This window comes from Balaenoptera ricei, chromosome 6 (genome assembly GCF_028023285.1).
Source record: "Balaenoptera ricei isolate mBalRic1 chromosome 6, mBalRic1.hap2, whole genome shotgun sequence".
Taxonomy (NCBI): Eukaryota; Metazoa; Chordata; class Mammalia; order Artiodactyla; family Balaenopteridae; genus Balaenoptera; species Balaenoptera ricei.
In genome coordinates, this window is record NC_082644.1 from 119,504,885 (window position 1) to 119,520,704 (window position 15,820).

The window sequence follows — 15,820 nt, forward strand, 5'->3', positions numbered from 1 at the left end:
AGGCTGGCATGGCAGGCCTCCCCCAGGTGCTCAGCCTTGCTGGGGAGAAGCCCCGTGCAGGCTCCAGCAGGACGTGGGTGAGGCAGGGGGCAGTAGAGTTCCGAGGAGGGAGACAGCCCTGTGGGGCCTAGGCTGACCGCACCCTTGGCCTCTCTCCCCTGTGTTGACAGCTGACTGGCCATGTGACCTCGGGCACCCCTCGATGCGGTTTGGCTGCCCTGGACGTGGACCAGCGAACTCTCCCTAGCCTTGGGGGCACTGGATGAAATGGGGGAGGGCCTTCCCTGAGCCATGGCCTCCTGGTCCCTGGGCCCAGCGCTGTGGCAGGGATGAGCGGGTGGGCGAGGGGATGGGAAAGCCTTTCCAACTGTGTGGACAGACCTGGGGGTGGCGGAGAGCTTCAGGAGGGCTGTAGAAGAAGCGGGGGCGGGGTCACAGGAGCCAGTAGGGAACCAGGCTGCCCAGTTAGGCGTGTCTCTGTGTTAACGCCTTTGATTGGACAGGCATTTACTGAGTGCTTCCCGGGTACCAGGATCCGTGCCGGGTGGCACATCTCCCTCCCAGCGCTCCTGAGCACCAGACAAGGCTGCCTGGGCTCTTCTCCAATGACCCTAGGCCCCCGCACAGGTCAGCCTGGCCTCAGAGCCATTTGGGCCATTCCTTTGTGAGCCAGGCCAGGCCCAGGCAGGGCTGGCCCCGAGCACTGGGCCCTGAGCTCTGGGAAGGCCGAGGGCCTGAGTCACAGCCAGGAGGGAGGACAGGACCAGCTGCAGGCAAGAAAGGCAGGAGCCCTGAGGAGGAGGGGTGAGGGGGGGAGAGGCGGGGCCCAGCCTCCCCTCCTCCCACCCGTGTAGGGGAGAGCAGAGGCGCCTTTGTTCCTTGCCGGCCTTGTGTCACCACATGGCCCACACCATCACTGTCACGGCCTGGAACGGAGACCGGCCACGGAGAGCCAGGGCTCTGAGGCTGGGACCCGTTAGGGGCGCTCCACCTGCAAACCACCTCCCGCCACGTCTCCACCTCCATTCCTGTGCCCCTATGCTGTGCACGGAGCTCTGGGTGGGCGTGGCCTCGGGGAACATTCACACCAGCCCTGAGATGCTACCACGGCTTCCAAGCTTGTCCCAGGACACCAAGGTCGCGTGACCTGCAAACGGTGCTCTGCCCACGATGCAGGTAGCCCCGGGATAAGGCACCTGGTCAGCGACACACGAGCCCAGACATAGCAAAACCCCACTCGTGGACACACGTGTACGCACAGACGTGTGCCCCGAATCAAGCCCTTTGGGCGGGGGAGGGATTCCAGGGGAGCCTGCTGCCTCCGGCATCTGGGGTCCTCTCACCCTCTTCAGACTCCGGGGGCGGGGAGTGGGGGCAGGCCCTGGTGGGTGGGAAGCACACTGTTTATAAACACCGCGTGGCTGTCGCTAGGAGCTGTGACTCAGAGCCAGAGCGGTGACTCCTATTCAAGTTGTTTACTCAGCACAACATCCTGTCCAGGAAGCAGGCAGGAGAGGCCTGGGGCCAGGCTTTCGTTCCTGTTTCCTGCAGCCTCCTGACCTGACTTGGGGTCCTGCTGGGGGTGGGGACAGCCCGGTTCTCCTCCCTCTCATTTCTGGGAACCTGAGGCCCATCGTCAGGTCGCTCAACACAGTCACTACCAGCCTGGCTCTGCTAGGTAGGGGTGATGCCGCAGCTGTGCACGCCAGTGACCCAGCCCCGCAAGCTGGGAGAGGGGCTTAGGTCCGGGGGGGGGGGGTTCATCTAAGGCAAATAGAAGCCTTGCAGGCAGAAGCAGCTACTGATGAGACAAAACACCTTTCCACCCAGCATTTGTGAAACAGATGAAGCCACGGTAACTACCTCTGCTGTAAAACAGAAAACCGAGGCCCAGAGAGGGCAAACAGCTTGCCCGCGGCTGCACAGCTGGTCAGTGCCAACCCCAGGTATATGCCTGGGCCTGTCCGGTCCCCAGGGCAGCTTGCTTTCCTCCACTGTGCACTGGGTTAAAGTGGATTTATTCCCGGCAGCACGGGCAGGTTTGGGGCTGCTGGGTCCCCGTCAGCAGGGTGGGTGGTCTGTCCGCTGTATGAGGCCCAGCTTGAGATTCTGACATTCATTTCCCTGTTCACCTCCCCCACCCCCAACTCCATGCCTAAACCGGAGTCAGTGACCTCCCTAGTATTTCTGCTGTTCACTGATGTGCCAGCGTGGATATCATTTAATCGTCACAATGTGTGAGGCAGTTTTGCAGGTGAGCTTGGGGACAGAAGCTCAGAGACGGCACTGAACTCACCCAAAGCCACACAGCAGTCTGGCTTTGAGGCTGTTGTTCCCAAGCTGCTCCCACCTTTTTATAAGAGCCGAGGGAGAGTCTATCCTCGAGGTGCCCTTTCATGGGCAGGGGGTCCCTCTTTACAGGAAGGCCATCGGGGGCCAGAACCTCAGAGTGACTTGTGGAAGGCTACACGCCCGAACCGGGAGGCTCTGTCTCCTCTTCCAGGCTGGGGAGACGTGGGGACCCCTGGGAACGGCAGAGACATAGGGAACCTCTGCCAGGGGAGCTGGGAGGGAGGGAGACAGAGGGGCGGTGCTTATTTTGGCAGCTGAGGTTTGGCCCCGCCCCAGGCAGGACAGCAAGCCAGCGGTCAGCTGCTCTGACTGCTGATTCACCGGCCACAGGGCTCCCCTGCTCGGGCGGCCCGCCCGCCGGCCCCTTTTACCAGCCCACTGAGTCACACAGGTTGTCAAGAAGCTGAGGATGCGAGAATCCGGGCCCTGCCCCAGCTGCTCCCCCTGGCTTTGCGCCCAGCAGGATCTAGCCGGGCCAAGGGTGCCAGCGGACCCCTCCCGTGGCAGCCGAGGACAGTTCCCCGCCCCTTCGGGCCTGCCCCCGCGTCCAGCTCGGCAAGGAGCCCAACATCCAACTCTGTGGATTAGAGCGGCAGCCACGAGCTGGGGCTCCAGGTAGACGGAGTCTGGGCTCAAACCCAGAGCCTGCCACTCACTGGCTGGGGGGAGCTGGCAAGCGACTTTCTCCCCACCCCCCGCTGAGCGTGGTCCTGAGCCACACGTGGGGATGACCTCTGCTTCCAAAAGCTCGCATGGGTTAAATGCAATATCGGATGGAAGCACTTAGGATGGGGCCTGGCATAGGCCACATGTTCAAAAAACCTTACCCTCAAGTAGCCTAGGATACTCTGTGGGGAAGAATCAGTGGTTTTCCTTTTTAATCCCCAAATCGGGGACTGACTGACACTGTCGTAAAATGCAATTGAAATGTCGCGGCAACATCCAATTGCCATAAAAATCTCTAAGCAATTTCAGTGTATCTTGCATCCCTGAGGGACTGGTAACGGGGTTTGCAGCCTGCACCATCCGCAGACCAGAGTGGCCCCGGGGGCCCAACTACAGCACCACACTCAGACCACAACGGATTAACTGAGCAGGTACTAGATGCCAGGCCCTGCTCAAGTGCTGGGAATATGCCAGGGAATAAAACAGATAAAGATCAGCTTCTGGTCCTGCAGTATAATAAGTAAAATACTTGTTTGAAGGCAAGCATGCTATAGAAGAAAAAAATAGAATAGAGTAATGGGATTGGAGAGCTGCAACTTTAAATAAGGTGGATGAGCTGAGAAAGTAACACTAATAAAATGGTAATAAAACAGTCATCCACTGTGGGATTGGTTTGTGTCTCCCCACTCAATTGGGCTGTAAGCTCAATCTGCCCTGTTCGCCCCTCATACCCAAGTACCTGGACTGATGACCGGCCCGTGGTGCGTTCTCACACTGCCGATGGGCAGATGGATGACTGTATCACTCACACGTGCACACACACACCATCACAGGGGTGCAAAGGCCACTGTGTTCTAAGCATTTTTTCAGTTCTTCCCTCTCTTTAAAATTGGAAGGGGTCTAAGCTCCTTGCGAGCAGACACTCTGTTCCCTGACGTATCGACCCCTAGAACGGTCCCTGGCACACCGTGGGCTCTCAACAAATACTCTGTGGTCCAGGTGGTTCCTCCGGCTTCTAAGTTTCTGGACTCGAAAATATTCAGGGTTCGGAGCCAATGAGCTCCATCTGGGAAGATGACCAGGAAAGCTTCCTGGAGGAGGTGGTGAGGTTAGAGAGCAGCCTGAGGGATGGCAAAGAGGAAGGGCGAGGCCCCGTCTGCCAACCTGCCATTAAAACGCTTTCCAGAGAGTGAGGCTGGGAGCAGAGGTGCGGGGGCATGCCCAGGCCGGAGCAATGGGGAAGCCAGGTTTTCTGGAAAACAGGAGCCTGGAAGCTCCCAGAAGCCAGCCTGCCTGGGGATGTCGGTGGGGGGAGGCGGGCAGTCGATTCAGCTCTGGTTCAACCTGGGGTTTTTTTCTCCTTCATGGATCCCCAGCTCAGTAACAATTCTTCAGGAATGGGTCTCTGCTCATCGGGTAAGCAGAGCTTGCTCTGGCATGGTTTGGCCTGGCCTAAGAAGCCCCTTCCCAAAGCACAGCCAGGCCTACTGAGGCTGGGGTGGGGGAGGGAGCTGAGCCCACAGTCAGGCCCCTGTGCCCAGCGGGGCCTGGACACTCAGGGCTTCAGGGCCAGGGGAGTCAGGACAAATGGGCTCTTGTGGTGAGGAGGCTGCCTGCCGTGCCAGGGACGCTGCGTACCCGGCGCCGCCACCCACCCGCCTGCGGGGGCCCAGGGCCTGGGAAGCGGGGCTGCCCTTTCAGAGGGGGACCTCCTGAGCTGTCCTGGCCTCTGGAAAGGATCTGGGGCTCCAGCTGGCTGCGGGAGATAGTGGGGCTGGTGCCCACTGCCCTCTTTCCCACAGTTCTTCTCCAGCAGGCCAGTGGGGGGTGGGAAGGCGAGAGGATGCCCTGGGTTTCCGGGCCCTGGGGCTGAGTGACGGTTTCACGGCCTCTGTCCCACCCTCCCGCCGCCCACTGTCCTTCTGCCAAGCCCTGGACTTTGCTCCTTCCTTGGTTCCTCCCACAGAAGGCAAGACTCCAGGGCCTTCACCTGCTCATACCTGGGACAAGGGACAGGGGCGCCAAGGCACCAGGTGGCCTCCTCTGCCTGGGGACCCTCTAAGAGCTGTATAGGTCTCCACGCCACCGCCAGGCAAGAGCGCGCCCACACGTGCCAGGCATGTGCTAAGCACTTTAGAGCCCTGTGAGCTGGGCACACTTCTCAACCCTTTTAAAGATGAGAGGTTGAGGGGTCCGGCTTCCTCACGGTCAAGGCTCGGGCCTGGTGCTCTGAAAACACAAGATGCCTGCGTGCATGCGCGTGTGCACACACGCCTGTGCTCTCATGATGCACGCGCTCCCTCCCCCAGGCACCAGTCGTGAGTCTGCACACGCCCTTTCACACGTGTGCTCGCTCAGCCACTGCCAAGCTGCCGTGCACACTACTGGCACACGATGACAAACGTGGTCACAAGTTCACTCAGACGTGCACATGTTCACCCAAAGGCAGGGGCATGCTCCCAAGACACTCGCATGTCCATGTGCAGGATGGGACACCCAACCCCAGGAGCCTCGCCTGTACCCCATACTGCCAGGTGATGGCCACCCCACGTCCTCAGACTCAGTGAGCACGCTTCCTCAGGGACACCCCATGCCTGCTCCTGGCAGGGCTGGTGAGAGAGGAAGGAGGCCCGTACTCTGTGCTGGGATGTCCCGGTCCCAAGTGGCTGTGAAAGAAACTGCTCTTGAAATCCTGAAGAATGGCAGTCGTTGCAGTCGTCTGCAGTGACCCGGCACTGCCCACCTACCAGCTCCCTGCCCCCAGAGTCCGCAGCTGCCACCTCCCTGGCCACCCAGGGCCTCAGGCCAGGTGGACTGCCTCGCCCTTGAACTTCAACCCCGAGCAACTAGAAGGTCAAAGGGCAACCTTCCAGGCCGCACACCCGATGGGGGCGGCGGTGGGGGGGTGGTCAGGGGCCTGGAACGCTGGCTTCAGGGAAGAACGCTATGCAGAGAAAGCTCACCGTACGGCCTGGACAATTTTCTCAGCTTCTCTGGGCCCCAGTTTCCCCAGCTGGAAATAGGCGGGGATTCAACTTGGCGCCCCGCCCACAGCTCTCCAAGGGTGGTCAACACTGCTTGTCTACACAGCTGGTGGGCCACACGGCCACCTGCCTCCCTTGAAGGGTTAAAGACATTTCCTGCCACCTGCAGAGGGCTTGCCTGTGCCCGTGCCAGGTGCTTCAGGGACATTTCACACACCTTGACATCCAGGGAGTCTACAAGTGAGGCAACCAAGGCAGGGAGGAGTGAAGGCATCTACCTGTCTGGATGCTGTAAATCCTAGCCAGCCTCCCAGGCCGCCCCAGACTTCTCTCTCCCCTTTGACCTCTAGACAGCCTCACCTCCCACATGCCCGGGGGCCAGGGCCTCCCTTACAGACGGTGATGGAGATGGGCCGCAGCCCAGACGGATGGGGGTGGGTAGCAGCAAGAATCTCGCTGGAACAGATTCATTTCAGATGGCGGCAGCCCCAAGGGCTTCAACACTGTCCTCACGTCCCCCCCACATTCTCACCCTCCCAGTTCTGAGCTGGACAGTTACTGGGAAAGAGCCTCCTTCGACAAAGGCCTGTGGTCAGGGTGGAGTTCCAAGAGGGGAGGGGCCGGGAGGTGGGTAAGCTTTGGGGCTCAGGGTCACTCACTGGCCAAGGGGACTTTCCTCTCCACCGTCCAGGGTCACCCCCTCCCCACCCCAGCTCCAAAGAGTCAGGTGGGCACACCTGGACTCGCAGGTGGTGCCAGAGAAGAGGCCCTGTGCCTTCCCCAAGTGAACCGGTTCTGGATCCCAACCCAGAAAGCGGGGACGATCTGGGGTGCCCCCCGGCCCCGGGGTGGACCCGCCCCCTCTTACCCTGCAGGGTTGGGTGGAGGGGGGGCAGGGCCCAGCTGCCTCACTTCGGTGAACTGAGCTCCCTCCCTGCAGAAAGCCCAGGGTGGGTGGGGCAGTGCCCCCGCGTCTTGGTTCCCTCCCACGCCGGTGGCCTCCCGCCCCTCCACCCCGGCCGCCCGCGGGGCTGGGGCTCACCTCAGCCGCCCGCGCGGCGGCGGGGCCACCAGCATGAACGCCGGCAGGGGCGCGCCGCCACGCCCCGCTCCGGGCACTGCCCGCGCCCGGGTCCCGGGCCATTGTCTGCGCCGCCCTCGCCCCGCCCCCTCCTCCCGCTGCGCTCGAAGCGAGGGCGGGGGACGGGGGTGCGGGAGCTGGGCAGTCAAGGCCAGGATCGTCCGGAAGCCCCGCGCTGCCAGCACGCCCAACACAGGTGCCCAGCACCGGGTTACCGGGTGCCGCCGGAGCCTCCCCCAACCCCGGAGGTGGGCACGCCCCCTCCCCGTTTGACAGATGCGGCCAGGGAGGCACAGAGGGGTGGGACGATGGCCCGAGGTCACTCAGAGAGTGAATGGTCACGGTCAGTCTAGAATCCTGGCTCCCTGAGGGCACCCAGACACCCCTGTGCGTGTGTGTGTGGGGGGGGGTGGGGGGGGGTGTCACCAGCAGTCCCACCCCTCCCTGCCCGGCTCCAAAATCCAACCACTGGGCAGCCTGGCCCCTACCAGCCTCTCCTCCCTTCCAACACGCCACGCTGTCCTGTGGTCAAGGGGCTCCTTCCTGGCTACCCACAGCCCTCATCCCTGTGAACTAAACTAAACTAAAGCAGCCCCTAAGAGGCCCACAGGGCCGATTGCCTTCCATCCCCATGGCACCCCGTTTCCTCACACTGGGGAGCAGTGAGCCTCCACGGGTTTAGTGCCTGTTCCAGGACACTGAGTGCTAAGCACTGAGCTGGGATACAGACTCAGGTGTCCATCTCCAAAGCCAGTGAATGGCCTTAACCACGAGGCCGCCTGCCTCCCCTGGACCATGGAGATGGATGCAGATGGGCAGATGAAGAAGCAGTGGCTGGCCCGGTCCTGGTCCCTCACCCTCCCACCCCAAGGCCCCGTAGGTGGCATAATTTATGCACTGAATGGTGAACACACGGGTACAAGGGTAGCTGTGACTACAGATGGGGAAACTGAGGCTAGTAAGAAGGGGCATGCCAGGGTCACACAGCCAGTCTGCAAGGTGGCCCAGAACAGACATCCTCTATTTCAGCGCTCTACCCGCCGACCCCCTCCAGCAACACCCTGCCTTGCCATCCTGCTCCAGGCCCAGGTTACTCATGGCTTCAGGATGCAGGGGGTGCAAAGCACAAGACACCATGCTCCTCCCAACTCTGGCTGGTACTGGGCTCCATCTGCTGTGCCCTCTGACCCTGCATTTTATGACATTCTGCTACCATCAACTGTCACTCAGGTGTCCAGGAAATAGCCGTTGCTAGGGGACTGGCCTGATGCCCGCTGGCTGGCTGGCAGGGTGGGGCAATGGGGAGGGGGGAGCAGGCTAGGGTTTCCCTCAGGAAGACTCAGAGGGTGAGGCTGCTGGGTGGAAGAGGAGGGTGTGGGGGATCAGCCACAAAGAGTGGCTAAGGCATACACACAGGCCATGGGAAAGCCCCAGCCCTGAGCCTTCCTGCAGGCAAGTATTTTGGGGACCTGTAGTTGCCAAGCAACTCCTCCAGGTTGCCATGGGAACTCTCCTTTCTCCTGGGACTTATCATTTTTAGGGGGATGCCCTCTCCTCTCCACCTCCTCACCCTGGCTTGGCTGCCCTGGGAGGAGATATTGACGCCCCAAAACCTAATTCCCCCACCCCCAGGGAGACCACTCAGCCATGACCCTAAGAGAAGACTCTTTGAGGTTCAAAAACCCAGAACCCTAAGAAAATGCAGAGAACAGAGCCCAAGGCCTTCATTAGAGCGGGTTGAGGATGAAAGGGGTTCATTAGCTCTGTTTACGTCTCCACGCCCGCTGTTAACCACCACCTTGGGGCCTGCCCTGCCCTGACCGTTGGGAGCTCACTGTAATTGGAAGGAATTTGCCCCCAGTGCCCATGCTGGGCCCCTCCCAGGCTTGTCTGCACGCAGGGACGCGCCCTCACCAGCCCTGCCACTATCTAGCTGTGGGAGTCCCTTGGCCTTCCAGGGCCTCAGTTTCCCCACCCAAAAGGGAGGAAGGCAGCAGTGCTGATCTTGCAGATACGAGACGCTGCAGCCCAAGGCCGGGCGCAGGGAAGGTGCCATGGGCTGGCTGTCATTACAACAGGCATCTCCGCAGCCCGGGATGGAGGTGTGGGAGTGGCCTAGAACTCTACAGAGCGTGGCCCCATGGCCAGTGTGCCACTGCTGGCCGAGCGGCCACCAAACCCAGATCCCCAGGCTCCCAGCCCAATGCCTTCCCCATTGGATCTATTGCTTGTCCTATACCCTTGTCCCTTGTGTCTATGGTCTGATCCCCTCAGATGGGAGCCAAGGTGCTCCGCACGGGCCAAGTGCTCAGCTCTGAGGCCCTCGATGAACATCTGCTGCGTAAATCCCTCAGTGACCCACTGCCGAGGCTACTGGCCCCGGCCTTGTGAGATGCGGAAGCGCCCAAAGGACACAGTAAGAAACGGCCTCCACTTCCCGGGCCAGGGCCACGCGGGGCACTTTGCTCCATCTCACTGATGCCTCGGGGAGCCCAGGGGCCCTGCTCCTCAGCTCCAGATGGTACTCCCCGCTTTGTACAACCAGGCAGAACCCCACCAGGCGGGCCGTGGGAGAGCTCAGGCAGCATCGCCCCCTCTTTGGGCAGGGTCTCTGGGGAAGGGACCCCTCAAGCCTTGACCTGCTCGCCCTGCCCACCCATCCCCATGGCTGTCTTCTGTGCTCCCCCCAACATCTGGGACGCACGGTCACCGGCCCGGCGGTAATGGGAGAGCTGTCTGGAAACCGCCAGTGTAATCATAGCTGCAGGGCCCCCGCAAGCAGCTGAGAAGGGCCAGCTCAGCTTGCAGGTGAAGCAGGAAACGAAAAACTAACCCTTGTGGGTCTGACCGGGCCGGGCTCCGTCGCCGCCCATCCAGGTCGCCACTCACTCACTACCCCGGGTCCCCGCCTTGTTTGATTTCCTCCACAGCGCGTCACCCCTGAACTGACTGTTCTCCTGGTCTGTTTACAATTTTGTGTCTGTGATCTCCTCGCAACTGGAAGGTGAGACCTTTGTCTACGCGCCGCGGCTGCTCAGAGCCGCGCCGGGGCGGCCGCAAGGAGGGCACAGCGCCACCTGCTGGTGCTGCGCCAGGACGCACCGAGCTGGGGAGCCGGGCTGTCCCTGACAGGGCACCCCCAGGCTCCACTCACACCCCAAAACCTCCAGCCGGGGGCCAAGCCCCGGAGACCTGATCAGATCCCAACTGCTGCCCCCATCCCTGAGGACACCTGGGTACCTGGCCTTCGGGGGTAGAATCACTCCAATGCCCTTGTTGTGGATTGAACTGTGTCCCCACAAAAGATAAGTTGAAGTCCTAACCTTGTGCACCTGTGAATAAGACCTTATTTGGAAATAGTCTTTTTTTTTTTTTTTTTTTTTTTTTTTTTTTTAGGAGCACTCTTTTTTTAAAATTAATTTTTACTGGAGTATAGTTGATTTACAATGTCGTGTTACTTTCTGCTGTACGGCAAAGTGAATCAGTTATACATCTACATATATCGACTCTTTTTTAGATTCTTTTCCCATATAGGCCATTACAGAGTATTGAGTAGAGTTCCCTGTGCTATACAGTAGGTTCTTATTAGTTATCTGTTTTATATATAGTAGTGTGTACACATCAATCCCATCTCCCAATTTATCCCCCCCGCCGCTTTCCCCCTTGGTAAGCATACGTTTGTTTTCTACATCTGTGACTCTATTTCTGTTTTGTAAATAAGTTCATTTGTGCCATTTTTTAAGATTCCACATATAAGCGATATCACATGATATTTGTCCTTCTCTGGAAATAGGGTCTTTGCAGACATGATCAAGTTAGGCCGAGGTCATACTGGAGTAGGGTGGGCCCTAATCAAATGACCAGTGTCCTTGTAAGAAGAGGGAAAACTGGACACATACACACAGAGGAGGCCACGTGAGTATGGAAGCAGAGTTTGGCGGGATGCATCTACAAGGCAAGGAACATTAAGGACTGCTGGCAACCACCAGAACCTGGCAGAGGCAAGGAAGGATCCCCTCCTAGAGTCTTCAGAGAGCATGGTGCTACCAACATCCGATTTTGGACTTCTGGCCTCCAGAACTGAGAGAGAATAAATTTCTGTTGTTTTGAGTCACACAGTTTATGGTACTTTGTTACAGCAGCTACAGGAAACTAATACACCACCCCACCTCCAGTGGACCAAGTCCCACCTCTGCTACCCCGGCCAAGTGCAGCCAAGCCAGTGTTCCAGGCAGAGCCCAGGAACCTGATGACCACGCAGGTGACCCGGGGCAGTGAGGATGGAGTGCAGGTGAGCACTCAATAGATGCCAGACCCAATCACCATCCTCATCTTCAGCATCATACTTCCCCTCCTCAAATCAAGCCTGACCACAGGACATTTCCTTCCGGAATATCTCTCTGCACCCACCCATTGCCTAGATGAATCCCACCAATAACCCGAGAATGATCTCAAAGACAGACCCCACCCTGATTGAGCCTCAGTTGAGACCACAGCCCAGCCTCCTGGGTGACCTCGAGGCAGAGGCTCCCAGCTGAGCTGAGCCTGCATCCTGGTCACAGACAGTGAGAGGGTCAGTGTTTGTCCTTGCACGCGCTAAGTTAGGGGATGCTGTCACATGGCACAGACACCGGGACGTCCTTCCAGGTCTTGCCCTGCCCTCCTCCCTGCTCTCCTCCTCAGCTCTCCCAGCCACACTGGCTCCTGTCTCACTTCCTCCTGGCTACAAAATCTTCTGTTTCCAAGTCTCTGCACCTTTGACCTTCCCCCAGGCTCACTGCTCACAGAGTGTGCAGGGCTGGCTGCTCTTGTCTTTCTGGTCCCAGCATCAATGTCACCATGGAGGCCTTTTAGACCCTCCAGGGGCTCCTGGCCCTCCTTCCAGGGCCCTGACTCATTCCCTAGAGCACTTGCTCTTCTCTCTCACGTGGAGTTGCTTTCCTGCTTTTGTCCATCTGCCCTTCTAAGCTGTGAGCTCCTGGGTGAGTGCCCAGGGCACAGTAGCTGAATCAACAGAGGATCTTGGAGCCCCCTCCTACCTCTGAGCAGCTCATATTGTGGACCTGGAGGCTAGTAATAAAAGGTGCCTGTTGGGTCGGAGGCAGGGGGATGCCCAGAATGACTCCCAGGTGTCCCTTCCCTGCTCCAGTTGCTCCATTGAGCAGAGTGAGCACAGCCCGCCCCCTGGTGGTCAGCCCCAGCACTGCAGCCCTAGGCAGGAAAACCAGAAAACAAAACACACACCTTTGTTTGGGTGTAGTCAAGGCAGCGACTCTCCCTACCCCAGAGGGGCAAAGGAGCAGGACCTGCCGGCTCCAGGGGCGATGTGCAGGACCTCAGAAGCCTCTCTTGCTCCCCTCTTTCCCGCCACTGTCCTGGTGTCCAGTTCACTCCGGAGGCCTCCTCACTCCCACCAGGTCAGTGACTCCACCCACTTCCAAATGAGGAACCCCAGGTGCCAACAAAGATGCGGTCCAGTGCTCTGCCTCATTCTGTACCACCCGGGTCCCCAGTTCCCCACGCCCCCAGGCTGCCCTCTGCTCAGAAGGACCTCGAAGGAGTAGAAAGCATTTTCTACTCGGAAGACTTGGAGCACAGTGGGTCAGGGATGGAGAACCAAGGCCAAAAGACTCTTCTACGAGCTGCAGGACCCTTGGGATCACCCCATCTATGCACCCCAAATTACAGTGGAGTAAACCAAGGACTTCTCTCCTGTAATTCCCTCCACACTAGGGGGGAAATCTCATCCTAGTTCCAGGTGCCCAGAGTGGTGGATGCAGGACCCCAGAAACTGTCCTGTCCAGGCTGCCCTGGGGATTGTCCCTGCCTACGCCGACCCGTGGGAACCTTGGAGACGCCCAGCCCGTCTGCCTGGCACCTCTGTCCCTCACGCTTTGAGCCCTGAGCACGTTGCCAGGAGACTAGATGGTCCTGCCCCGTGGTAGAGCTGCCTCCAACCGATTTCTTCTTTCCCCCTTGTCACCTCTGTGTCCACTCTCCTCTGAATCTACGCCATGGTCCCCACCTGTGAAGTCAATGTGTGTGTATGTACCTGTGGGCGCGTTGGGATGCCAAGAGGAAAGGGCCCCTCATGGGTGGGGGTGGACAGGGGTCCCCCAGAATCTTAGGGGCTCTCATTCCCAAAGGAAACCCCATGGTAGTGGCTGAGCCCTGGCATTGGAGGCTGGAACCCTCCCTTCTCTTCTGGACTCTGCCCACCTCGTGGCCCCGGGCCAGTCCGTGTCTTTCTCCTGGCCTCAGTTTCCCAACTGTACCAGGAAGGGTTGGACTCGGAACTGCTGCGTAAGCGCGCGCTCAGCGTGGACTCGACGCGGTGCTCCTTCCCGGCTGGATGGGGTGTGGGTGTGGGCGGGGGCGGGCACGCGGTCCTTCCTCCACCCCCTGGCGATGGGGAGGGCGGTCGCGGCCGGGCGGGGCACTCACCTGGCAATCTACCATCATCCTCAGCCCTGGCAGCACATCGCCGGCCCCAGGGCGGGGCCCAGGGCTCGCAGAGGCCGCTCGCCTCGGCCCGCGCGCGGCGCAGGGGGGCGCCCGGCTGCGGGGCTCATGGCGCGGCCTCCCGTCCCCGCCGGGCCCGGGGCTCCGCCAGCGCCACCGCCGCCGCCAGCGCCGCTCCCATTGTCTGCGCCGCGCGCGGCCGCTCGGGCCCCGCTGTTGGGTTCCGCCCGGGCTCCCGGGCTCCGGCCGGGTGGGCGGGGACCTCCGCGGCCCCGCCCCGCCCCGCCCCTGCCCTGCCCACCGCAGGTGTGAGGGGCGGACCCCGCAGCGCGAGCTCGGGGACGCGCAGCGGTCTCCCTGTCGCTGGGTGACGTGGGTGGACTCCGCCGGGGCAGCAGGGCCTAGAGTCTACGGCCGGGAGCGCACACGGGGCCTGCGCGGGCCGTGGACGGCGCGTGCACGTGAGCCCCGCCTTGCCGCGCGCTCGCGCGCAGCGCACCCGGGAGTCACAGCGCATCTCCCACCTCCGCCACCTGCTCTGTTTCTCCTGTGCCCGTAGGACCTCCAGCCGCCCCAAACCCAACCGGGCGGGGGCTGGGCCGGGTGGTAGTGTAGACCTGGAGATGTGAGATTGTGCACCCGCATCCTTCTGTCCTACCCCGTGTGCCACCTGCTGGGGCCAGCTCAGTGCATGGCTGGGACAGGCAGTCCTGGAGGCGGCAGTGGACACGGGGTACAGAAAAGAAGGTCAAGCCGCCCCTACCCCCGCCACACTCCCTTCCTTGTTTTCCTGGCAGGACTTCCGGACACGAGGTCCAGTCTGCCGCCAGCTGCAGCCCTGGCTGTTGAAAGGGGGCTGGAGGAGCCCAGGGAGGAGGGGCCCCCCACTGGGTGAATGGCTGTCGGGGGTAGTTAGTATTAGTAAGAACACCCTCTGGGTGCTCAGTGATTTTGACTTTTTTTATTTGTGAACAGTGGCCCCAGCACTGAAGGTCACTCAGCTCTAAGTGACGAAGTGACCAGCTCTAAGTGAACGGGGGACTCAAAATCATTGCTCTTCACCTTCACGGAGCCCGCGCTGACCATCAGAGGCCTTGTCCTGTGTTGGGCGCCCTCAGCCAGGCGACCTCCTGAGTCCAAGCACTTTGGGCACCTTCCCCCTGCTTTAATCCCCAACACTCCCTCCCAAGGTCAGAGTGACTGGCCTTATCTTCAATGGAGGAAACTGAGGCTCTGAGAGTCACCACACGAGCTTGCCTGTCACAGGGCTGTGATGTGGCCCCGCTGTGGGTTTCAACCCAGATCATTCTGACCCCAAAGGCTGTGCTTCCACAGGAGTCTGAGGAGGTGGCCTCTGAGCCCAGCCTTGGAGTTGAGTCCCTCTTGGATGGGGGGCTTCAGGGAGGGGTGCTGCAGGCAGGGGCTCTGAGGGGAGAGGGCTTGGTGGGGTCCCTGGGGGAGGAAGGCTGTAGGGAGGCTGGGGTAGGCGTGAGGGGTGCACACACTGGGGAGGGTGTCTGGACCAGACCACACAGGGGTCTGTCTGAGTGTGGGGCAAGGAGCTGGGGGTCACTGCAGGTTGGGGGCAGCAGGGGACACGATCCATGTGCTTTTATCAGAGCCACAGCATCTCAACTGGAAGGAGCTTAGTGGGTGCGTTATTCACCCCACCCAAGCGTGCATCCCTGAGATGCAGCCAGGGATGGGGTCTGCCTCAGTTTCCTCCTGTGCACAGTGGGGGCTATGGTGGTCATCTGCCCCCTCCCAGGGTTGGGCATGTTGCCTAGCTAGGTCCCAGACCTAGCTACTTCTCCAAGTACCTGCCCAGAAGTCAGTGCCCAGAGGTCTCCCAGCCATAATCCCATTTGATCGTCACCCCAGGGCCTCAGAGAGATGGAGTAACCTGCCCAGCATCCCTCGTGTGCTAGGACAGACTCAAACCCGTGTTCTCTCAGCTGCCTCACATTCATGCAGTCATTCAACAAACATTCATGGAATGCCTCCTGGGTTTCGGGTACCAGGGTAAACCTGGCTGACCGCCATCTGTAACTTCTTGGCGTTTACCAACTGGGGAACGGGGTGGAGATGGGCAGAACACTGTCAATGATGACACAGGGATGAGAATTTATGGGAACACTGAAAGGCACCCACCCTGGAGGAGGGAATAAATCAAGGCAGGCTTCCTGGAGGAGATGTCAGGAGTGTGTCCCCAGGAATTGGCCTGGTGATTGGACAGGTAGGCCTGACCAGCAGGCCGTGTGAGTGGACGTGTGCA

The 15,820-nt window shown here is 60.3% G+C and overlaps 1 protein-coding gene across 1 annotated transcript in view; it reads right to left on the bottom strand.

Moving 5' to 3' along the window:
* Positions 1–13,626, bottom strand: part of RALGDS (ral guanine nucleotide dissociation stimulator) — a 46,791-nt gene extending 33,165 nt beyond the window's left edge. The window contains exon 1 of the mRNA XM_059925936.1: positions 13,528–13,626. Within this exon, the coding sequence (XP_059781919.1) occupies positions 13,528–13,545 (18 nt within the window). The 5' untranslated portion in view covers positions 13,546–13,626. The remainder of the gene's footprint in view (positions 1–13,527) is intronic.
* Positions 13,627–15,820: the final 2,194 nt, after the last annotated feature.